Below are 26,167 nucleotides of genomic sequence, written 5' to 3' on the forward strand. Positions count from 1 at the left end.
AGGATTCCAAGGACACTTCTTTTAGTGACTTGACTTAAAGAAGACCAGTGGCTTTTTTTCCAAGCTCCTTAGACTACCATGACCTGAATAACTGAGAACCTACACAGACATATAAAAACAAAAGTTAAATTAGTAAACCTACTCTGAAACTAACTGAAAATAAAAATGTTAAACTAAATAAAAACAAATGGAAAATACAAAACTAAGATAACTGCAGACAGTCTGTCCTCAGCAACCTCACAGTCACTATTAGATTACTTTTACCATACAGACACACATAGACAATTAATAAAATAATTGTTCCAACTTCAGAAGAAATAAATTGCTGCAGGAACTTGCATGATTTGTGATACCAGCCCATGGTTGCAAATCTCTCTGCAGGACTCTCCCCTGAAGGCGGTGCAGATGCTGTGGGTGAATCTGATCATGGACACGTTTGCTTCCTTGGCCCTTGCTACCGAGCCCCCCACTGAGGCCCTGTTGCTACGAAAGCCTTATGGCCGGAACAACCCGCTCATTTCACTGACCATGATGAAGAACATCCTGGGCCATGGAGTGTACCAGCTGGTCATCATCTTTACCCTGTTGTTCATAGGTACAGAAATACACTTAAAAATAAACACACATACAGGCTATATACTCGGATTGAGTACCGGTTGATATACAGGCTCAGGATACTTGACGGTATAATGTATTCCCCTTCCCTTTATGCTAACCTTAACCAATTCAATTCCATTTTATTCCTATATTCCCAATATACGACAGTAGTCACCTAAAAACACTTTGTATTGTAGGCTAATATGTATGACCATATTAGAAAGAAATACCAACAGTCAGATGACCCCCTGTTAGCAAACATTTGATGGGAAGGAAAAACTGCCTTTTAACGGGAAGAAATCTCTTGAAAACCAGGCTCAGGGTGGGGCAATCATTTACCAAGGACAGTTAGGGGTGAAGGGAAATGGAAGAGAACAGAGAGACACAAAAGAAACCTATCAAGTCACCGAACAATAACTTTTTATCAAAAAGGCAAGTTTCTCATCTGAAAATTAGAGAGAGTGTATTTCTTCCACATCCAAACTGGAAGCCGATTCCACAGGAGCCTAAACTAAAGGTTCTGTCTTCCTTTGTATTTTTAAAAATTCTAGGAACTACAAGTAAGCGTGCATTCTGAGTGCTTTGATTGGATAATAATGTACTATGAGGTCTTTAAAGTATGACTTCTTAAAAAATTTTATATGAGGAAAAGGATTTTAAATTCAATTCCTATATTTAAAAGGGAGCCAATGCATAAGCTAATACACGGTCTTTCTTTCTAGGCCCATTGCGATTCTGTTTTTTTTAAAGAAGTAAATTCAGGCATTTAGGGCTTTAAGACATACCTGTAGTTTTACTAACTGATTTATGTCATCTGGTTTCATGGAGAAAGAATGAAAATGTATAATTTTTTTCTAATAATATTGTCTAAGTGAAACAATATTAGTCCCAGGACAGAACCCTGTGGAACTCCATAACTTTTATGTGTGAAGAAAATTCCCCATTTCCCTGCTCAGTTTGGAATCTATCAAATAGATATGATTCCAGTGTTTGCAGGACAATTTCTTTAATGCCAACAGAGTGTTCTATCATTGAGGTAAAATATTGTGCTGCACTGAGGACTAGCAAGACAAGCACAGAGATGAGTTCAGAAGTAGGGTTGGCCAATATGGAAGAAAATCTTAGAAAAAATAATATAACACACTCAACTGCACCTTTCTTTGTGACTTTATGTACTTTATGTAACATTCCAAATGAATTGACCACGCCAGCCCTAACCTAAACCTGTCTCTAATATTACCCCTAAGACCAAGTCTGAATGTTCTTTTATTTCTTCTTTTTTTCTATGCTCTCCAGGCGAACGAATGTTCAACATTGACAGTGGTCGTAATGCTCCGCTTCACTCCCCACCCTCTGAGCACTACACCATTATCTTCAACACCTTTGTCCTCATGCAGCTTTTCAACGAGATCAATGCTCGCAAAATCCACGGAGAGAGAAATGTTTTTGATGGCATTTTTTCTAACCCAATCTTCTGCTCCATTGTTCTGGGAACTTTTGCTGTGCAGGTCAGGTTAATCCTTGAACACCTTTTAGTATTTCATAGAGGAAATGCTGCTGATGTTTTGTCCTTCTTGTGGTACAGCATACTGTGTTATTCCAGGACCAAAAACTAATTCCTCCAATGACCACTTGTGGCTGTTTCAAGAGTCAGTAAAACCTCACAGACCCCAGTGTTAAAATGTCACACTTTAGCCATGAAATTAAAGTGTAAATGCTACAAAAATAGCTTGGGCTGGATTTATGCCTAAGGTTCTCACCTTTATAATAATCGTATGAGGGATGAATTCTATTAAAACTGACTATTTGCATTTGGTTCAGTTCAGTTCAATTCTAAGATGCAAGACTAGCAATGGAAGCTCATAGTACATGGACATGACATTCTACAAAACACTTTTTTTTTTTACTGGAACTTCATTGCATAGATGGCATGTCACTGATATGTCATTTATGCTAACATTTCCATATCCAGAACTCTAATGTCTTTTTTTTGTATTATAGTTGTTATTTGAAGTGAGACATAAATGAATGTCTCATCTCAACAGTTTGGTAAACAGTTAGTTTAGTTTGGGAAAAAATTAATGCTCCCACAAGACTGTAATTGGGTTTTACATTGTGGTCATTTATTTTGCTGATTTGGTCACCTTCATAGATTTAGTCCATATTTGGATCAATTGACTCATGCTGAACACATTAGCAATGCAATGAGAAAGGAACTCTGTGTACACAGAAATACAGACAAGAAAACAAAGAGAGACTGAGAGGAGGGAAGAAAGAAGAAGAATATTTTCAGAACTCTACAGTGCTTGGTGTTACCCTGGGGAGAGAAAAACAAGAGAAGAGGGGGCTTGAGGGGAACAGTAGGGATTTGGTGTATAATAGTGATGAAGAGACAGATTTGTAAAAAAAAACCCAAAACAAAACCAAAAAACTTCAGAGAGATCTCTGAGAGTGGAAAGAGGAAGAAATACGTAAAGCTACAAAATTATATTACACGTGATATGATGGGTCGTATTCACAGTGTGATTTCCGACTCTCTGGGTTGGTCCAAAGATGATCACTGATAAGCCTTGTTCCAGGTGTAAATGATCATGCTGCTGTATAAAGTGCTGTTGGTACATCCACTGACGCATGTAGACCTTAGAGGACATAAGAGTGCTGCTTTACTTTGAGCTTAAAGAAGTGGTTTTGAGCTAGCCACATGTTTTGGAATAATAATAGATAATAATCTATACATTATATACATATTTTTACACAGTGATGTAAGTTGGGGCAGACTGACTGCTCTGGGTAATATGGCAGAGGTTCCCTGTTCTCAGCTTACAATCATGTCTGAGTTACCAAAGATGAATCTGCCCAGGGGTAACAGATCTCCAGGGGTCCAGAAGTTTCCACCACTCAAGTAGTGGTAAAATCCAGTTTTAAGAGCTGCATTGTATCATTATGTCATGTTGATGTTTTTATCTGTATCACAGATAATCTGGAAAAAGTAGAAGAGGTTGCCCTTGTAGAATAACTTTTAAGTAGTGTTCAGGCAAAGTTTTAACTCATGTCACTGATCTAAGTGTGCTTTTAGAAACCAACAAATATTTGCAGGATGACACAAGAGCAGTACATCTGATGGTTGGAGATAAGTTAAAGTAATATATTTAACTTACCTGGAGGTCATATGATTTCACTCACTCTTCTCAAAGCCCACTCCATTTTTTTCCTGTTTCTATATATAAAACAAATAAACAAAAAAGCTCCAACTTCCACTAAATGGCGACTGCAAGCCTCTTCTCCAGTTGATTGTTTTTGGAATCAGGAGACTCCACACTCAAAGAAATCTGGGAAATACAAATAATGACTAATGTGTTCAGTGACTACATACTCCATTAAACTCAAATCTCATTAGTTTAAATCAGCACACTGCAACAGGAACATATTCTAATTGTCAATGTTGAGTGTTTTCCCTGCAGCAATAAGACTAAAACACTTGCAGTCTTTTGTGTTGTACAAAGTCAGTGACCCTGAAGAAAAGGATATTTTATCAGAGCTGGCCTGATACAGGCTTTTGGGTGCAGATGCCCTTATATGTTTTAGGCCAGTATATTAATCAGTTGATATTATTTATTACCAAACCTATTTGCCTACTTGGATATTTGCCTATTTGCTACAGCAGAAACAAATGATGAAAAAAACCCCCATAATTGACTGAAATCTTGCAGCGCTCACAAGGTCCTCCTGCTCAAGAAGGCACATGTATATGCCTGTGTTAAATTTGCCAGTAACCATCTAAATGATTCAGAGAAGGTTTGGGATAAAGTGCTGTGGTCAAATGAAGCAAGATAAATGCTTGGTATGATCCAAAGAACATCATCCCCACACTCAAGCACAGAGGTAGAACCATTATGCTTTGGGGCTGTTTTTCTGCTAAGGGTACAGGACAAATTACCTGAGCCATGATGTACAATACTGAAAATGGGCAATGGATGGGTCCTCCAGCACGACAGTAACCTAAAACACACCACTAAGGCAACAAAGGAGTGGCTAAAGAAGAACCACATACAGTGGCTTGCAAAAGTATTCGGCCCCCTTGAACTTTCCCACATTTTGTCACATTACAGCCACAAACATGAATAAATTTTATTGAAATTCCACGTGAAAGACCAATACAAAGTGGTGTACATGTGAGAAGTGGAACGAAAATCAAACATGATTCCAAACATTTTTTACAAATAAATAACTGCAAAGTGGGGTGTGCGTAATTATTCAGCCCCCTTTGGTCTGAGTGCAGTCAGTTGCCCATAGACATTGCCTGATGAGTGCTAATGACTAAACAGAGTGCACCTGTGTGTAATCTAATGTCAGTACAAATACAGCTGCTCTGTGACGGCCTCAGAGGTTGTCTAAGAGAATATTGGGAGCAACAACACCATGAAGTCCAAAAAACACACCAGACAGGTCAGGGATAAAGTTATTGAGAAATTTAAAGCAGGCTTAGGCTACAAAAAGATTTCCCAAGCCTTGAACATCCCACGGAGCACTGTTCAAGCGATCATTCAGAAATGGAAGGAGTATGACACAACTGTAAACCTACCAAGACAAGGCCGTCCACCTAAACTCACAGGCCGAACAAGGAGAGCGCTGATCAGAAATGCAGCCAAGAGGCCCATGGTGACTCTGGACGAGCTGCAGAGATCTACAGCTCAGGTGGGGAATCTGTCCATAGGACAACTATTAGTCGTGCACTGCACAAAGTTGGCCTTTATGGAAGAGTGGCAAGAAGAAAGCCATTGTTAACAGAAAACCATAAGAAGTCCCGTTTGCAGTTTGCCACAAGCCATGTGGGGACACAGCAAACATGTGGAAGAAGGTGCTCTGGTCAGATGAGACCAAAATGGAACTTTTGGCCAAAATGCAAAACGCTATATGTGGCGGAAAACTAACACTGCACATCACTCTGAACACACCATCCCCACTGTCAAATATGGTGGTGGCAGCATCATGCTCTGGGGGTGCTTCTTTTCAGCAGGGACAGGGAAGCTGGTCAGAGTTGATGGGAAGATGGATGGAGCCAAATACAGGACAATCTTGGAAGAAAACCTCTTGGAGTCTGCAAAAGACTTGAGACTGGGGCAGAGGTTCACCTTCCAGCAGGACAACGACCCTAAACATAAAGCCAGGGCAACAATGGAATGGTTTAAAACAAAACATATCCATGTGTTAGAATGGCCCAGTCAAAGTCCAGATCTAAATCCAATCGAGAATCTGTGGCAAGATCTGAAAACTGCTGTTCACAAATGCTGTCCATCTAATCTGACTGAGCTGGAGCTGTTTTGCAAAGACGAATGGGCAAGGATTTCAGTCTCTAGATGTCCAAAGCTGGTAGAGGCATACCCTAAAAGACTGGCAGCTGTAATTGCAGCAAAAGGTGGTTCTACAAAGTATTGACTCAGGGGGCTGAATAATTACGCACACCCCACTTTTCAGTTATTTATTTGTAAAAAATGTTTGGAATCATGTATAATTTTCATTCCACTTCTCACGTGTACACCACTTTGTATTGGTCTTTCATGTGGAATTCCAATAAAATGTATTCATGTTTGTGGCTGTAATGTGACAAATTGTGGAAAAGTTCAAGGGGGCCGAATACTTTTGCAAGCCACTGTAAAAGTCTATGAAATTCAGACCTCAGTTCTATAGAAAAGCTATTGAAGCTATGTAAGGAGCTGAAGCTTTAAGTTGTAAAGTGGCAGCCAAGGAAACTAAGGAATTTAGAGAGTTTCCCGGAATCCCTCTTGAGATCTGTGCAAACCTGGTGACCAGCAACAAGAAATGCTTTACTGCTGTGCTTGCCAACTATGGTTTCCCTAACAAGGTTGGCCTCTAACAAGACCAAGAAAAACCACTTCTGCAGAAGAGTTAGACTTCAAGTTAGACTGAAGTATACCATCGACAACCTTGAGAAAAGATTATGCATACTGGAAGTGCATCCTTTGGTCAGATGAGATAAAACTAGAATTCTTTAGCCACAGAGCCAGCTCTTCTCTATGTATTATTGTAGGGTCTACTTTACAATATAAAGTGCCATTAGGTGACTGTTGTTGTGATTTGGCGCTGTATAAATAAAATTGAATTGAATAGACACACTTTTCTGTTTGGAGAATGAAGAGAGAGATGTACAATCCAAGAACACCTTTCCCACAGTGAAACACGGTGGTGGGAATATTATCCAGCGGCTGGAATTGTGAATCTCATCAATGTGGAAGGAACTATGAAGAAAGAAGGATATGTAAAGATTTTGAAAGAAAGCTTTAAGTAGTCAGAAGCAAAACTGGGTCTGGGTTGTCGCCTTGTCACCTTCTCACACGACAATGTTCCAAAATATACCTCCAGAAGACCAAAGTGAATATTACTGGCTGGCCTGCATCAAGGACTGACTTGAATCTCATTGAAAATTCGTGGACCAAGATCCATGCTAGAAGATCATAAAATCTGGAGGAGCTTGAGAGTTTCACCAAAGAAGAATCCGCTTGGATTGCTCAGGAGACATGAGTGAGACAACAAATGACTGCAGGCTGTTATCGAGCAAAACCAATAGACAAATGATTGTTTTCATCTGTATGTGTACATACCTCTGCCACCTTAATCACAACCTGAAAGTAATGTCATCCTTTATTTAATATCATCATTTGTGGTTTTTACCTATCAGTGTTAGCACTAACATATTGGAAAGCCTGATGATGTGTGTAGAAAAAAAACACAGCAACATTCACATTCACACACTTACACACCAATGGCTGTTTCCGTGCCAACTTCTGCTTTAGTACTTTGCCTGAGAATACTTCAGCATGTAGATTTGTGGAGCCAAGGATCAAACCACCAACTTTCTTTGTTAGCTGACCCATTCTACCTCCTAAGCCACAACCACCAAAATAGGCTCTGGTATTCAACGGTGATCACCCATCTATGTGCTAACCAAGCTCGACCCTAATTAGTTTCTGAGATTAGATGAGATTGGGCATGCTAAGAAGTGTGAAAGTTAGTGATGGATAGAGCAAAGCTACTTGGTGCAGCACTGCTTTCTGCTTTGTTTGTGTATGTGTGTAATGATGTCTTTTCCTGTGTTTCTGCTGCAGATTGTGATTGTGCAGTTTGGAGGGAAACCCTTCAGCTGTGCTCCTCTCAACATCGAGCAGTGGCTTTGGTGTCTGTTTGTGGGAGTTGGAGAGCTGCTCTGGGGGCAGGTAAGTAGCTCTTCAGCCTGTTGAATCAAACAACACTAAGCAAGTGTAGGCTGGCAGACCTGGTTTCTTCCAAGGTGAGGCTAAGGAAACGTGTTCACACTGCCTGAGAGAACACTTCAGAGTTATTCTGTGCTAAAACTGACAGTTAAATAATAAACCACTGCATGTGAACTAAGGTTGGAAAAGCACACACACTGCTCATTATTTTGTCACTCCGGTTTGTTCTGGTCAAGTAACATTGTTACAAATCTGGCTTCCAGGTGATCGCTACAGTTCCTGCAGAGCGACTGCCGTGTTTGAAGGAGGCGGGGCTGGGACTAGAACCAGGGGAGGAGGAAGGGGAAGAGCTGGCAGAGGATGAGGAGGAGATCGACTGTGCAGAAAGAGAGTTGCGCCGTGGACAGATCCTCTGGTTCAGAGGCCTCAACCGTATCCAGACCCAGGTACTGTTTAACCAGGCCCTAACCAAAAGTCTTACCAACAGATTTCGACACATGCTAGCCAGAAGCTTCGCTTGGTCATGACCACAAGCAGTTTGTTCAAGGTTAATTACAGATAAATTGGGGAATCTTTAAAAGGTGTGGTATGTATCACAAACAGCTGCACTTCTTTAATCATGTGCAGCATGATAAAATCCACATTACTATGGGGGTGTTGTTACTGCCTAAATAAACTGTTAGTATCATGGCCTTCACACGCAAAGAGACTTTTGGAAAGAAAGAAGTGCTGCATACATGACTCTTCTTTGAAAGTTACAATTTTAGATTTGTTCTTACTCTTCAAAAGTCAATCTCTCTCATCCATTCTGTTGTGCTCTTCTGAATTGTGCCAAACATAATGATTCAGGTTTTTGTTTTTCTCTCTCTCCCCAACACAGCTAACCTTTTTGTTCTGCTCAGTCACAGTCACACAATGGCGTTATCTACCTTGAAAGTGCTATTTTAGATGCTCATAAACATAACAGGAGATAAATGCTGTGAGCGTATGTGTGTGTATATGTTTGTGTGTGTGAGAGTGAGTATTTACATGTTGTACACAAGCTTATGCAAGTAGACAGGCCAGTGATTCAATTGATTACTTTGATTGATTCTTGCACAACTTTGTGTGAGAGTGGACTTTAAGACAGGGAAACCAGAGCAGTCTCCTCCTAAGGAGTGTTAGAGACCCAGGCCAGACTCTCTGCTTAAGTGCCTGTCTTTGCATAAAGTGGCCAGTTTTTCATTAAGAGGGTTTGGTCTGAGTGTGTAGTGTGTAGACGCACAGATTTTGTTAGTTACATTCATAAATCAGTTATGATACACTGAAATCAGAGAGTTTTGTACTCTGTCATTTCCTCTGTGACAGGAGAATCTTTTAAAAGGACCAAAGACACACGCACACACTCAGACTGGACTTTCCTGCCCTCACTGAATGATGCTGTTTGTATCTTTGTCCTGCAGATGGAGGTAGTGAGCACATTCAAGCGAAGCGGTTCGTTTCAGGGAGCGGTGAGACGGCGCTCCTCTGTGCTCAGTCAGCTCCACGACGTAAACACTATCTCTACCCCCTCTCACGTAGCTCTCTCCACTGCAACAGCCCATACCAGCCCAGCCCCTGGGAGTGAGTCCGCCGAACGCATGTACACACATACAGAAGCATTCGTGCATACATGCACACACTCACACACTCATTCAGAGACACAGAAACACACACTCGCATCCACCCAACCACCCACACACTGCCACACAGCTGCACGGCACGTGGACTGCAGTATTTTGACTCTCTATGGTTGTGTCTCTCCGGCTCGCTCGCTACTCGTGTTATGTGCAATGTGTCCTCTGTTCTTTGCTCTTATCCTCCCTTTCAAACAGCACCCAATCCTGCCAGGGCTGTGTAGTTCTGGTCTTATCTGGTCTGGTCCCAACCCACTCCTGGTCCCAGGCCAGAGACTGTTTTTGTCATTTGTCAGTGCAGAAGGAAGCTGACTGTTCTCTCTCTGTCTGATGTGCCCTGATGCAAAAGATGCAACACTTTTATAAGTGACTCAGATTTAAAAAAAACAAGGAGTTTGTTATGCATAATTCTCAGAAGCTGCGGGTGCATCCTGAAGTTTAGAGAGCAGATAACAGCTCCTCCTGCACAATGTGTTATTTCTTGTCCGTGACTGAGGTCAAGCGTAGTTACTGTGGTTGGCCTCTGTTAAACATCTCTATTGTAAAGGTGTCTTTCTATTCTCTGAACAACAACACAATGTAGTACTTCTCTACTACGTTTTTGATTCTCTACATACTTGGGAAAATGCTACAAATATATTTCACTGCCATAGAATTCATTATCATTAAAAAAGGCTTCCATGTGGCTTCAGCAATACTGTAAACCTTCGAGTATAAAAGCCCTATAACACACTGCTGTCTTCAAGAATGTAGTTTTATAAAGAAACGGTTCCTTCTTCCTCTATCTTTCTAGCTTTCCTTCTTCTTCTTGTCTCACTTTTGTTCGGTGCTGAAATTGTTGTCAACTGGTTATTTCTGTAACAGTATTTCCAGCTCCAACGTCACAAGTTTGGCCCCCTGACGTCTCCAAAAAGTCCTAATTTCTCTCTCTGTCCACTCTGTTTTTCCTCACCCCTCTCTCTCTCTCAATGGCAGTTTTCTCTTTCTTGTCTTTCTTCCTTATTTATGAGATATTACAGGTTCCCTGTTTGCAGAAATATTCTGTGAAATGTTTTCTAATTGTTCTTCATAAGTAGAGTTGTTCTTTTGTAGTGGTATTTAGATTTCATCAGATCTAAATACAGGCTCTTGTGTAGCATACTGATAAGATTTCTTTAGTAGGTTTCTCTTCATTTTAAATTTTTTTTCCTCAGTTTTCTTGGATCTTACTTTGTCCTTTACCTCATCCCTTTTTGTCATCTTCCATTTCTTACTAGAATAGTGATCGCCCCTTCATCTTTTCTCTTGATTTCTTCGTATGTCAGTTCTGCACGTCTGTGTGAAAGCCCTTTTGAACACGTGTTCTTTGCTGACATATCCGAGAGCTGCAGTTTGACTTGTGTGTATTCTCTGTTGGGGTGTGTGCACCTGTGCTCGTATACCTGTCTGTGTGACTGTGTGCATGCATGCGTGTGTTTGTGCTGTCTCTTCATTTGATTGTCATCAACCGTCTTCTCAGTTGCTTCTCTTTACCTTCCTTGCTCCCTCCCGTCCATCCTTCCCTTCCTCCATTTCATGCTGACCTCCTCTCCACCGTGCTCCATCACATGTAGGTGTAAATACAGAGAGGCCCAAGTCAGCTCTGTTGATACCTCATTGTCACAATCACCCTGCATAGACAGTAGCAGGAACCTGGGCTTTGTTTAAGTACTTTGGAAACACATCCTTCACTCCAACGTTTCATAATATAGCATGTTAAAAAATGTATTATATCAACACTGAAAGTAGAACATTGGTTTGGTGTAATGTTTGTTGTAGAGGAGTGGAAGGAGGGATGTACAGTCCAAGTATGAAGCAAGTTTTTAGGTCTGCTAGCTCATTTGCTTGCTTTTTCTAGTCTTCTACCTTAATTCGAAGAGCTTGTTATGTCCAAATCTGTTACTCAACAGCAGTGTGACACATACTTTTTGCATTTTGCAGTCATCTTGTAGTGGCTGAGCCCCTGATGGGAAACAAAATGGATTTGGACAAACAAATGGAACAGGGAAAAAATGTGAAGGACCAAGCATTAACTTTGAGTCTGATGTGACCCAGGTTGTCTTCTCTGAATCACTTTGTGCTGTCTGGAGGCATCCAGTGGTCCCATTATTCTCAGATCCAGCTTGGCTTATACAAAAAATATAAATCTGAATGTGTCACAAGCCTAAGCCAGAGAAATATATATACCAGAAAGGATTTTTCTTAAAGAAGAGGTCAGGTGATAATAAAATTATATAAAAAAAGTTCAGAACCAACAATGAATGTATGGTGCTAACACATATGCTAACACATGTAATGTGCCTGCAAGAGTATTCATCCATGGCTCTTTATACCTGTGCCAGTCAAGGTGAACCTTTCCCACTGTTTAAACTGAAACAAAACAACACTAGTTTGCTTTAGCTTTTTTTTCTTTACATGGGCAAAGATTTTGCTCATAAAATGCTACCATTCAGCTAATGCATGCTGATTCTTCTGTTAAAGATTCACCACAGGCTCTAAGTGCTTTCTGTAATGATTACAGAAAGAGATTTTTTTTTAAACACAATTTTGAGATTAAATATTATTTTGAGAGAAAAAGTCAAAATAATATTTTGAGAATGAAGTCAGAATGTTGAGATTTAAGTTGTCATTTCAAATCAAACACTTGCCACAGCTGCTATACTCTCTACAACTCACATAGTCAAAATCGTATTTCAGCTTTTGTCTTTTGAGTTTAATCTCAAAATTTCGACTTTATTCTCAAAATTAACAGTAACATTTCTGTTCTTAATGTGGCCCTAATACGCCATTTATAGTCCCTTTGCTCAAAATCGTGATAAAAATGCTTAACCAGTGAAATTTTTGCCCCGATGAATTTGGGAGTACTCAGATGTTCTTTGGTTGTAGACATTACTGCTATCAGTGAATGCCAGCATGCTAACCTGCTTACAGTGGGTAAAGTGTGCTTTTACACCAACAATCCGGAGGAGGATCCAATTCACGGCTCTCTTTTGACTTTGTGTTACATGGATTTGAATGTGTATAAATTGGAAATCTGTGAAATCTGTGAGCACCATTTTTATTTTTTCACATGCCTTAGTGGTGTATAAGCAAGCGTAGTAGCACATATAACACATAGCTAGAACTGGATTTTATAACAGCTTACAAGGGGTATAAATTAATCTTTTTATAGTGAAATATTTTTTTGGAAACAAAATCCCCACTTTTTTTTAAATTTACAGTGTTTTCCTCTTCTATGCCAGTGCAAACATGCTAATATCCAGAACGCGTATGACCTGATGCGGTGTGCATTTTATACCCTGCAACTCGTCCAGTGTCAGCTGGGATAGTCATACTTCTGGGCCGAATGGACTGAAAATTGTTTAAAAAAATGTTAAAGGTAAAATTGGCCTTCTTCGTAGTTGTGGCTGTCCTGTAAACAGTTTTACTCTATGATTATTTATATTAATTTGTTAACAGTGTGAAAGAGATTTGGACTGTAATACTATGAGTGACCACAAGTTTAAGTTGTCAGTGAAGCTGTCACAATTCAGGAAATTGTTTTATATTATCACCCATTTTTAAAAAAATGACCTCTTAAGATGGGGAAACTGTCCCCTTCATTGCCAGGGGTTGGTTGTCTGATTGGACCAAAGCACCAAATTCACATTACTTGCAGATGCCCATGTGCTATCCAAACAGTGCCTTGCATTGCTGCTTATCCACAGTTTGTTTCAGGGACGGACTCTAACCCACTACCCAAAGTTCTTTCTAAAGCAACCAGACTTGTGCCCTGTTGAATTATGGTGTGCCTACACCCTGACATTGACACCATTGACTCCCTGACCAATTCTATGAGAAGACAGCATAGGGAAATTCGAAGGAAAAATTACAAATAATAAGTGGAGATATAAAAATGATAAAAGTCTTTGTTTATTGCCATCATTCACCTGGATCTTAGAGATTCCTCTGGATCTTTAGAAGTGATCTGGATCCAGTTTCTTTTCATTTCAAGTTAATTCCATGAGCAAGTACCATTAAAGAGATTAACCTTTAAGTTTACTTTGGTCAGGAAAAAACAAAGGGCAATAAGATATTTTACTCTCATCCATTCAGTTCTTTAGTAAAGAATTTTTAAATGAAAAATAAAAAAAATACATCAGCCTCCACCCTTAAATGGGATGTGAGCAGGACATATAAGGAAAAGATGCTCTTAATGCCACAAGGTGTCGTTATGGATTACAGCTCATTATATCCAGGGGTGGGTGCCTCTTCAGTTGGGCCTCACTTCGGGAAATAAGAACCATTAACCAGTCATCTACCTCACAGCTTCTCCCTGTATTTATGTTGCAGTCTCTTCTCATCAGCAGTTCTTTTGCCTCTCTATCTTCCAGCGCCCTTTTTTCTTCTCGTTCTTTAACCATCATCGTTTTTCCATCAAGCACTGCTGAAAGAGCCGACAGGGAGAGAGGGGGAGAGAGAAAGGAAATGGTTGAGAGGAATAAGTAACACAGCAGTGCCCTGACCTCCGGGCCTCTCTGGTCACACTTTGGGCGTCATATACTCGAAAGTTTACTCTTACCATGGAGACAAAATGAAAACAAACCGAGCACTGACGAAGTGAGAAAGTAACATTCTGAAACCTTCTCAGGCTGCATGAGGTGTTTTTCTACTGTCTGACATGCTCTTTGGAAAAACAGATAAGCACTGAACCAACTGCTTGACCGTCTGTCTGTACATCTGTATGTCTCTCAGTCTATCATATGAGCCAGAGTCATATATAGAGACTTCTCCTAGTTTGGCCAACTGCAGCACTGAACTCCATTCAGCTGCTTGACCATCCGCCTCTCATAATCACAGTTGGGACTCCAGTAGGTGTTGCAGTGAACATGAAGCTTTTTCTTTGCCGATCTCATTCGGCCAAACTGTCTCTGTATAAGGCTCTGTCTGCCTCTGCCTGTCAGTATATTTGCATTAAACTGTCTCTCTTTCTTTTGAGCTCATGCTGCTTCTTTTCCTCTGTTTGGGCATTGGAGAGGGGTGCATGGACCAACTGCTATGGCAAAGGAATGTGTTTATGCACGCATACACCACCTTGAATGCACCTTGAAGTGCACTCGTGAAACTCACTTGTGCGCGTGTGTGTGTGCGCGCATGTGTGTGAGAGAGAGGCAGAGACATAAAGAGAGTGTAAGTGACAAAGATCTGATTCAGCATGACCTGACTGTCTCTCTCTGTGTGGCAGGGCTGACACCCAAGCTTCACTCTTTTGTTACTAGTAATCTAGCATAGCGTTCTAACCTGCTGATTCTTCATGATGTCACTTTTCTGTTTTGCAAGATTTGTTATTTTATATCCCGCAGCAACTTCATCGTCATCATTCTTGTCACTCTGCTCTCCTGTCTGTCACTGCTGCATGGCACACAGAACACTTTGCACATGTGCATGAGCACACGTGTCGGAGTGCTGACTGAATGACTCACAGTTTGGCTGTCGATGTGTTTATAAAGCAGCTCTCTTTAACAAACAGCCCCCATGTCTGACAGCTGCCCGATGCATGCGGAATTCAGACTCCAAACTGCACGATGTGGAGATAACTCTGGTCCACTCTGCTGCATGCATGTATTATTTATATGTGTATGTGTGTTTGGTCACTGCTATAGGTTCTTGCAAAATTCTTTTTTTGTTGTACATTGAATTAACACACTCACCATTCCTGCTTCTTTCTCCATTTGTGCCTAACAAACACCTTCATGTGTGCATGCCAGTGATCCTGTGTGTTGAGGTATGAGTGTTTTTCCCATGCATACTGTATCACCAGCCCAACACATGCACACACAAACACAGTCATAAAGACACATATGCCCCGTGTGTGTGATGTAAAGTTTCTGCAGCTTCTGTGTTTTTTGTGATGGTGGCTACTGAATGTTTTTGTCTTGTAAGGTGTGATTGATGTGTGAGAACTGACGGAAACATGTCACCAACCAACTCATTTTAAAACTATTTATTTTTCACTTTTGTGTGTTGGAGACACACAGGATCAGGTGGATGTCTAGCTGACACTAAATTAATCCACATATGATGTTACCCCAGTATAATTAATCTTCAAATGGACAATGGTAGGACAGATTGCTATTAAAATAGTGCAGTGCCATGGTTTGGATGGTGATATAGTTAAAAACTTTAAACAAGATCTATTCTGCTTATTAACAATATGGTGTAGCTTCTGAAAAATGTGTTTCTATGCAGAACTGATCATACATGCAGGCAACACAAAGGACTTAGGTGGTTATTACATGATATGGTGATATATCTCAATTAAATGAAATGCACCAATTTATTTTCAAAAGGACCTATTCTGCTGTCTTATAACACCCTCTCAGTTCGTAGAGGTCCTGTCTGAAAGAAACTTGTCCTTTAACACTACTGTCACTTTAAGCCAACTTTCTTTTGATTGGCCTCCCTTCATAAACAACAAGTCTAAGCAACAGCTAGGAGAGACTTCTGTGCTCACAGCCAGGGCTGTTTTTGTCTATGTTAGGGATATCCACTTTCAATGACATCATACAGATCCAGGTGTAGAAATAAACTACCTAAAACAACAGCTATCTAAACAAAGTTATAAATATATTTATTTAATCCATGTTTTCCTATCCATGGCTATTTATCAACCTTCTTCCATACCAGTCAAATGATTATCTCAATTTGTGCTATCATATCATCTTTATAGCATTTTCTTAACTTGCTTCTTACCAGAATCCTTGCCATAAAATATAAATATTAACAACATAGGTCCTACAGTATTTGTGCTGCTTTTAAGAATACAGTGTTAAAATCTATGACATCAAGGGGCTTAAGGCATGAAGAAGTTGGGTTTGATCACTCTGGGCAATTAAAGATGCCTGCGGGGCAGAGTGAAAAGAGCCAAGAAGGGATTTAAATTAATTTGACAAGTCGTTCAGATGACCCATATTATTTAGCACCTTAAAGCTTAAAATATAATATCACTTATTCATCATTTATTAAATGCTTTTATTGTGTTTTTACTTAAATTCTAAATGTAATTCATGTGAAATAAATAAATAAAAATGTTTTAAAAGCTACTGCTCTGAAGGGGATTTTAAACAAGATAAATCAAGAGCAGAAGATCAGAAATCAAGACCTAGCGGGGCGATCATGGCTCAAGAGTTGGGAGTTCGCCTTGTAATTGGAAGGTTGCCGGTTCGAGCCCCGGCTTGGACAGTCTTGGTCGTTGTGTCCTTGGGCAAGACACTTCACCCGTTGTCTACTGGTGGTGGTCAGAGGGCCCGGTGGCGCCAGTGTCCGGCAGCCTCGCCTCTGTCAGTGCGCCCCAGGGCAGCTGTGGCTACAATGTAGCTTGCCATCACCAGTGTGTGAATGGGTGGATGACTGGTTGTGTCTTTGGGGCCCTTAGGGACTAGTAAAAGCGCTATACAAATACGGGCCATTTAGCTAACAGTGTGCTAGCTGTACATTTATATTTAGCAGACTGACACAAGAAAGGTATCAGTTCAGATTTGTGTCTTTGAGCCTTTTCAAAATCTTTTTCAAAATCTTTCTTCATACTAAGAGTGTGATGTTTAGGTTTAGCTTAAGTTAAGTAAGAAAAAAACAAAAAAAGCAAGAGAGATAGCGCTAGCCTAACCATGTCCAAAGTTAAGAGAATGAACTTACAATACAATTAAGGGTTTCTTATCCTTTAAAAAAATATTGATGTGTCGTTTAGAATGATTGATATCATTCTGAAGAGCACTAGTCGCTTGCAGTGTGGACACACCTTAAATCTCAGTAAAAAAAAAAATGAAGCATATTTTATAATTTCAAAATAATTATTTTACTTGGACTCTGATTACAAAGTCAAAGATTAGTCAAAGATAGTGCCTTTGTCCTTTGTCCTGAGTGAGTCCTATTAATTTCAGCTTCCACAGCAGCTCTTGGTCAGAAATCTATAACAAAACTTAACTGACCATTAGAAGTTACATTGCCTTTATTTTAACTGCAGCCACCTGGCCCTGAGTGTCTGCCTGTCTTTCACTCTGTTTGTCTGCTGGAGGACACAAGTGGGTCTGTCTTTGGGGTTCCCATGTCTCCTTTTTCTCTTCTTTTTCTCTGACTTTCTCCTCTGTCTTTCTTGTGGTCTCTCCCTGATCTTTTTTCTTCTGGGCAGATGCGAGTGGTGAAAGCATTCCGTAGTTCACTGTACGAGGGCCGGGAGAAACCGGAATCCCGCAACTCCATCCACAACTTCATGGTCCACCCAGAGTTCCTCATCAATGACCTCATCCACAACATCCCGCTGATCGACGACACCGATGTGGATGACGAATCAGAACTCAGCAGATACCAGCACCTGCACCCAGCCCTCCGCAAGCCACCCCCACCTCCCACCCAGCCCCAACCCCCGGCTCGCACCCGTCCCACCCGTCCCTACCGCCAGTACAGCCTCCCGGTGACCCCATGCAACCGAAACAACAACAACAACAGCAGCAGCAGCAGCAGCATTGATTCAATGGTCGCCTACAGCAACCGAAACAGCACCAACGCAATCATCACCTATAACCGAAGCCCCCGTCATCACCACCACCACCGCCACCATAATCGTCATGGCAGGGACAGGCCGGTGAAACCCTCCACCCCCTACCCGGCCCATCTCTACTGTGTGGAGACCTCCTTATAACTGAGCTGAACTTGGGTTTGGGAGGCGGATGGAAAGAGGGGGGATGAAGTTAGGGTGAGAACGAGAGAGGGCAGAGGACACACACATGACATTTTCATCTAATCGCCCTTTCAACAAGCTCACAAGAGGGAGCGAGGGACAAGGAGGGAGTGGACAATGGCCGGAGACTTCTGCTTACAACTCCCTGAGAACATGTTGCCACTTTCCCTCCCTTTGCCCTTACTCCAGCCCTCTCAGTCTGACTCCCTACCTTCACCCCAGTCCCTCCCCTCCTACACCCACAAAACCATCCAACTCAGTCTGTCATCCCCTCCTCGTGGAACGCCACTCACCCTGCCCAGCTGCACACCGACCTCATGCACACTCTTGTCACACACACCTGCAGGTGTGCTTTGGCAGGGTCTGAGTGGGGGTGGGGGGTGGGGCGGTGGGGGTTGGGGTGACAGACCTCCAGAAGAAAACCACACATCCCTTAATGCTTCAGCAGAACAAGGCCATGCGTCTATGGGGGCTGACTCACTCCGTTTTTATTAGTGTTCATCATTAATGTGGTTGTCACCCACTTTCCACCACCATTTATCTGGGTAGATTCTGCAGCCGCTTCAAAGTCACTACTTTGCTTGTAATATAAGTAAAGCGCTTTGTTAAAGCTTTAACAGTCATTTCCATTTCCCACTCATTTATTTTCCAACATAATGGTGCTCATTTATTTCGTTCTTATATATCATTTTATTTCTTCTCAGAAACTTTTAGATTTCTTTTTCTTTCATCCCTCTTTCTCGTTCATTGTGTGTACGTGTATTGTCTTGTCTCTTCTGAAAAAATTGACAAAAGCATAACAAAACAGGTTGCTGTTCATTTAAATACAATGGCTGCGACAATGTCTAAAAGATCAGGGCATTTATATCTATGCATCTGTCTATAGATACATAGATGTAAATGTTTGGGAAGCAACAACACAGAACTCATTCATCACTTCACTTTCTCTTTGAATGCTGCCCCATTAGTCCACATGACCTGTTATCTGGAATATTGCTCTGAGATGAACAGTGTATGAGATGTCATGTTAATTTGGATATATACATGTCTACGTACTGTGTAAACTTCATTTCCAGCCTCCTGCCATATCCCCAGTATGCATGGGGAATATCTGCACCTGTCACCTTGGGCAACCCCCATGGCTGACATCCTCTTCCAGTCCCTTCATTTCTGTTCCGTGTCCCATCGTCTTCTCTCTTGCTGTTCCTCCTTTGCTCATTTTGTTGCATTACGTCCATGAGTTTGTCGGTGCATGTGTGTGTGTGTGTCAGCTTTTTTCTTTTTGGAAAAAAAGCTGAATGCTTGGGAAGCATTAACCCTTTAAATGCCATCAAACACGCAATGCACAGGCGAAGGCCCTTTAAGACTTAACGTGCACTCGGTTGGAAGCCCCTCCTGCTCATATTGACATCAGGTCGTCTCTGTTACGTAACCAGCGCCCTCTGCACAGACAAAAGGATTATGCCATTTTAACCTGCTCAGTGTCTCAACCACTTGCCCACGACTAATGTCAGTGTTCACTTTTAGTTATCAGGAACAACCAAGAAGAGCGTATTGTAAACGTTATTATGTCCTTGCGCATTCTCCTTCATTACTATGTACAGATCATTGATTGGGATACCTTTAAGGATATAAGGCTAGGTGTTTTAGCTAGTTAGCTCCGTTTAGCATAAAGAGTTAGCCTAACTTATTCAGAAACACCTGTAAAGCACTCCATGACATCTCCCTTTTAAATTTTTGAGTTATGCAATTTTATTGCTTTTGTTTTGTTCTAGGGAAACAAGCAAAATCTTAGTTAAAGTCTGACAGCTATTCATCACAATATCTATGAAAACATAGTCAGGGCAAAATATGACACACGGATAAGGATCTGTAAATGCCATCCTAAATGCAGATATAACAATAGCAGTGAGTGAAGGCTGATAGTGTTTGATACAGACGTTAGGCCTATACATTGATGGTTCTGTAACTTTTAAAAAACACAGGACACGTGCAGGTCAAAATCTCTTCTCTCTTGGCTGTCAAGAGACATCAGACTGCTACAAAGAAAGAGCAGCATTGCGGTGACAGTGGACTGTGCTGCAGGAGGATGTTTTAGACAGCAAACAAGAGGCACCGCTGCTCCTACACCACAAAGCGCCCAGTCCCATAATGGTCTCATAGTTGTTGACACATTATTTCCATTTATTTCCACTTTATGCTGTTTATGCAGGCCCAAGTCTCATTTATTAAATTATTTTAAAATTAAAACAGGATGCAATAAAGACTTCAGGGCTTAAAACATCCCCAGCCAGACTCTGGACAGCAGGCCCATGAAACAGGTAGTAAGTTTTCTTTGTGACACTAATCTAGATCTCTTACAGTTTTTACAACAGAGCTTTCTGAAGGTTTGCTGTTGTGTTGCCTCATCACATAAAAGGTGAAAGGGCATGGAATTTAAACTTGCCGCATTTCATTCACTTTTCAACTCACATCCAGGAAATAAGGCCAAAGCCTCTGGTAACAAACACAAGTATCAACCAAGTCCTTTCCAGTTCATAGCCCTTAAAAACATAGCCAGCAACTACATTACTGTACATCTGTTCACTCTTCAATATGTCATGACATGGTGTGATCCAGTGCAGAAGGAGATATAATGACTCAACTCTGCTAATCGTCATAGAAAACTCAATTTCAGTGTCAAAAAATAGAACAGCTCACTAGTGCTTAAAAAAACAATTAACCACAATTACCCATATAAAAAACCATCTGGTTAGACATTGCATACAGTGAAGTAAATGTAGGCTTGCTAAACTGGCAACCAATCATCAAAATTTTGAGAATCCCTAAGAGAAATGGTTAGTAGCAATTATAAAGCTCACAGGTTAGATGTTAACTGTTTCCAGTCTTTATGTCAAGCTAAGCTAAACTAAGCTAACTTCCTGCTGCACCCATGCCTTTATCTAACTCCCCACAAGAAACCCAGTCAGCCACTTTGCCACTGACATTATGTCTAAGCTGCCAACCTAAAAGGCCATAACACACTACATGAGCACACAGCCCGCCGAAAACAACAAAAGAAGAGAAAAAAAATCAGATATCCACCATAGTGACGACACCCATGACATCACCTCCACCTTGACATTCCATGGAACATACATTCCAAACATCACATTCCAGAGCGGCTGTGAGAGTGCCCTCCTGTATCCCATATTGTACTAGGTGTGGGTGGACCGCTGACTTCATGTTGCCTCAGAGTGTGACACCTCAAAGCAATGCAAACCCCTGCTACCTCCCCTTTCTCCTTCCCTTCCTCTACCCCTGCACCTCCCTCGCGGCTGACTTGTCCCACCGCCAGACTAAGGCAAGGGCAGATGATATGCAAAAGACTGCCATGTTGACAAACGCACCCAGCCGTAGGATTAAAACCACAGTGAGAACGCATCTGTCCTGCTAGTTCTGTTTCAGGAAGCGCGCAGGGCTTTCTGGGAACACCCTTACCTGTACAGAACTCTTGTCTTCTGAATGCTCATCATCATCGTCACCACCTTAAACCGACCCAAGCTGGGTGGGGCAGGCGGTGACACTGTATTGGTCTGTCTGTTTTGAAGCATGCATTTGGTATCATTAATGTCACTCTTTATGTGTTGGTAAGTCATTTAGGCTACTGATCTCTCCACATCTGCTCTCTTCCTCTCTCTCACTCTCTTTCTGTCTCTCACACAAACAGACACACACGCACGCATGCGCACATCCTGTTCAAGTCTCCTCTATTTCAGTACAGCTACATCAGTGCTTTTTTCTGTATGTATGAAAACACGCACACGCACACACACACACACACACACACACACACACACACACACACACACACACACACACACACACACACACACACACCAGACTACAGGGTGATAATCTCCAGTGGTGTAAATTTGATTGTCCAGCCATCTCTATCCATCTGTCCAGCCATGTTACATCATGATGTTGTGAGCCAGATTCACAAAAGACAAAACAATGTGAAGAAGAATATATTTATCAGAATTATTTATCAAAATTATAAATTGTACAACTGCACCACAATTGTACAGATCGCCCAAATGTGCACATGTGCATCTTTGATTTACAGGTACTATGTTCCTGTTACACTTTTTTTTAAATGTTTCTTTCTTTTATTCCAATTGCTTTTTGTAAAGAGAGGAACAACAAAACGGAAGCGCTTGTATTATATTGTTATTATTATGATTATTACTCTTGATTTTCTCCACCGGTGCTCCCACTGATGGAAAGACAGTTGCACATTCTCCTGAGCATATTCTGAGGGCTGTGTTTTCTGTCCAGTGAACAGCCCCTGAAGTGTGCAGAGGTGCAGAGATGCTTACAGTCTCTTAAGACCAGAGACACCACTCTGTAAATAGAGAACAGGAGATACAAATGTACCTCATTATAGTCTGAAGGACTGGACAAAGTGGGGACCCAGAGAGGATGGAGAATCAGAAGGCGATGCAGAGCTAGAGACTGCAGAAGTGCAGTGCTTCCATGTGCTGTTTAGGCTGCTCTTTTAGATCTGCCACCAGTATTTACTGCCATGTTACCACAGGAACGAATGAAGGCTTTTACATTATTCATTATACATACTACTGTAAATATTATGTGTGGAATGGTCCCCCTTCTTGCACAAAGCAGTCCTGTTCTGCAGACAGAAAATGCAGCCTTAACTGTGCTGAAATTAAAAAAGACCAAAAAAAAAACCATGAAGACTATTGAATATATTAAAGAGTTACCTGCCTGTTATTTAAGCGAATAAATATCTATATATGAGAAAGAACACACCTGTATACTGTAGACTAAGTCTGTATGGAAATCTAAGAGAATTTAATGGAAATTAAGTCCAACACCTTTTGTCTGTATGAAAGAAAAAAATACATCAAAGTATTCTACAATAATAACTTTGACAAAGTTTGTGTGGTCCTGTGTTGTTTTTTCACAATAATGCAGGAATGCCCTTCCGTTTTTAAACCTCTGCACAAGGTGACGTGTCATCCTGTCCCTCAAACGTAAGTAAAATCACCAAATTTAAGCAACACCTGACGCTTCAGCTGACTTTCTTCAATAAACCTCTTGCACAACAAACATGGTGGCTTGTCAAACAGGTGGAGTGGATAGTATTAAAGTAGGCTTCTTAGGTGTTTTCTTATTTTTTGTAATACATCCTGTCAAAATGGTGAATTCGGATATTGAAGTTAACGAGGTTTGTGTATGTATAAGCAGAGTTGACAAAAGTACAGACATTCTGTACTTAAGTACTTCTACTCTTTGTATTTGTACTTCTACTTAAGACATTAAGTAAAAGTACAAATACTACTGTTAAAAATACTCTAGTACTGATTCAACCTCTTTACTCAAGTAAAAGTAAAAAAGTACAGGCTCTGAAATGTACTCAAAGTGAAAAGTAGCTCGTTGGAAGGTGTTTCTATTTTTGTGCAAAGCTAACTGAACCATATTGATATAATATCACTAGATGGGAATACAAACTTCAGTTTACCTTTTTTCATTCTGCTTATACGCTGCTTGAATCTGAAAGTAAGGGAAATTTATAGGAAAATAAAAAATATATATATCTATTTTTGGTTACGTACATTGTAGAGGGTGACTTTGCCTCTAAACAGGAAAATGACCACAGTCAAGGGTTAAGTGGATTCAGCAGGTGGGGGAACCCTGAAGTTGAGAGTTCCAGCAGATTTTCTTAGTGTGCATGATGTGATCAGCTGAGCTGCTGCTTTTGTGGATGTACACAACTGAATTCAACCAGATGTCAAAAGATGTTTCATGAGTTGTCCTGCCTGATTTTCATCCTCTACACTTACAGTACACTGTTTAGGCTGTCTTTATTTTAAACAGTATAAAGTTGGTATGAAGGTGGAATTGAGTGAATGAATCTCAGGATCATCAGTTTGCTTTGCAGCATGTTTCACAATATGAAAAAATATTATGTAACATGTACAGACCCAATATCTAACTTAAAAACATGAGGACTTTCATTACATAAGCTTTACATTTCCAGTTTATCAAATTCCACTGAGCAGCTCTTCCTCTCTTCTTCCTCTCTTGTCCTGTCTTTCTTATTTTTCTCCATCTCTGAGTGAGTGTCACTTTTAAAAAGTCACCCCCTTTATGCTTGCTCCGCTTCTAAATGCTTGCTCCCCTTCTCAAATACCGGAATTTACGGACACCTGCAGTCGTTCTGGTGTTGTGTAAAAAAAAACAAAAAACAAACACCGTCTGGCTTTTAACCCCCGACTTTAGCACACATCATCTCTTTTTATGCAACATGCTCTGGTGATTAATAAACAAACAGGATTTCCTTTCATGTGTTTCTCTTTAGGCTTGAATAAGTGGTTTACACATTACATTACTAAGGGCTATAGCTTTTAAAAAAATGCTAATTATTTTGCTGAAACCAGAAAAGACTGAAACATTTTCTACCATTGGACTTTATAATATCAAAATTGTAAACATATTCTATAAACCAAAGTGACCACCTCTAAAAGGTCTGTCAGTTTCAAAAATTAAAATGGTAGAAAGCAAAGGGTCAATATACATTCTTAAAATGTGTTTTTTTAGCAATAAAATCCTGCGTCACCCCTAAGGTTCTGCCACGTAAAGTGAATAAAAATAAATTAGAAAAAAACATTTTAAATATATACTAAGTGCACAACCAGCACTGGATAGTTCAGCTGTACTATAATCAAGCAATAAGGTTAAAAGGAAACTCATAATCTATATGTAATATACAGAGCAAAGTTTAGGACGGTTGAAGAAACAGTTCACACTGTGCGCTGTCGATCTTACGTGCTGCACAATAATATCCAATATTTAGTATTTACTGTTATATTCTCATAGATTATCGCGATGATGTTGTTTATTATATTTCTCTTTTTTTGCTTGTTTTCTCTTTTTTCTTTCTCAACAGGTGATCCACGTGATTGATATGTATTTTTTGTCTGTTTTGTTTGTTTTTGTTTTTTGCCCTTTATCACCGTTCCTCTTCCCTTGTTTTTCTTTCCCTACCGCTCTTTCTTTCTCCCTTTTCTTTCCCCCAGTCATGTCTGTCCCGTGTATAGCAAGTGAAAATAAAATAAAATAAACAATAAAAACACAGGTCAATCAAATGGACAGATACGGCAAGGCCGGGATAGTCCATTTGGTAAAGTAAATCCATCGGGCATCTTTCTTGGCCTTTAGACAATAATTTTGATGGCAAAAGACCCCCCAAAAAAAAAAGAAAAAAGAAGAAGAAACAGTTCCCCAAACCCAGCCATGTGAAATCACTGGATAAAGGAACATTAGCTAGCAATGTGCAAGAAAATGTGCAGTTAGTAAGTTAGTAAAGAAGAAGAATGAATTGGGAACCTCTTGATAATTGTTGGATCTTTTATAACAACTTTAATAATAACCTCAATAGTTACTTTTCTGTATTTCTCAGTGTTGGAATTACATTTAAGAAGAAAGAGATAATTATGAACAAATTATTATATAATAATTCAGTCCCAGTAACTATTTCTGAATTCCCCTTCCACACTGTATTATTGCATCTAACTGTATCCTAAGTAAGGATAACCTGTCAACAAAAAAAGGTTAGTTACAGATCACATGTAGTCTGACTGACCATTGCTGAAGAAAATGGAATATTTTGCCCTTAAGTGTAAGGCACATGAAAATGCACTGGAACTAAGTGAAAAATGCCAAAAAATATCTGTCATAAGCACACTTTTTTGAACAAACAAGAATTCCATTACCAATATTTTTATCTGTACAATATAAAAAATGGGACATTTCTGAAATATTAGTCAGATATTGCTTTTATCTTTTAGATTTAACATAAATCAGTAATCATGGTCAAATGATAATGCTGGATCTACACAAAAAAAATGTTAGCATGAGCACCTACCAGAGCCATGAACACCGTTTGA

The 26,167-nt window shown here is 40.4% G+C and overlaps 1 protein-coding gene across 1 annotated transcript in view; it reads left to right on the top strand.

Annotated features, from left to right (window-relative positions):
- The window catches only part of atp2b3b (ATPase plasma membrane Ca2+ transporting 3b), a 71,524-nt gene extending 48,368 nt beyond the window's left edge, over positions 1-23,156 (top strand). Inside the window, exons 21-26 of the mRNA XM_039605025.1 lie at positions 382-595; positions 1,894-2,105; positions 7,722-7,829; positions 8,090-8,272; positions 9,269-9,382; positions 17,667-23,156. Coding sequence (XP_039460959.1) covers positions 382-595; positions 1,894-2,105; positions 7,722-7,829; positions 8,090-8,272; positions 9,269-9,382; positions 17,667-18,176 — 1,341 coding nt within the window. The 3' untranslated portion in view covers positions 18,177-23,156. The remainder of the gene's footprint in view (positions 1-381; positions 596-1,893; positions 2,106-7,721; positions 7,830-8,089; positions 8,273-9,268; positions 9,383-17,666) is intronic.
- The last annotated feature ends 3,011 nt before the right edge of the window (positions 23,157-26,167 follow it).

The sequence above is a fragment of the Oreochromis aureus genome, linkage group 20 (genome assembly GCF_013358895.1).
Source record: "Oreochromis aureus strain Israel breed Guangdong linkage group 20, ZZ_aureus, whole genome shotgun sequence".
NCBI classification, from domain to species: domain Eukaryota; kingdom Metazoa; phylum Chordata; class Actinopteri; order Cichliformes; family Cichlidae; genus Oreochromis; species Oreochromis aureus.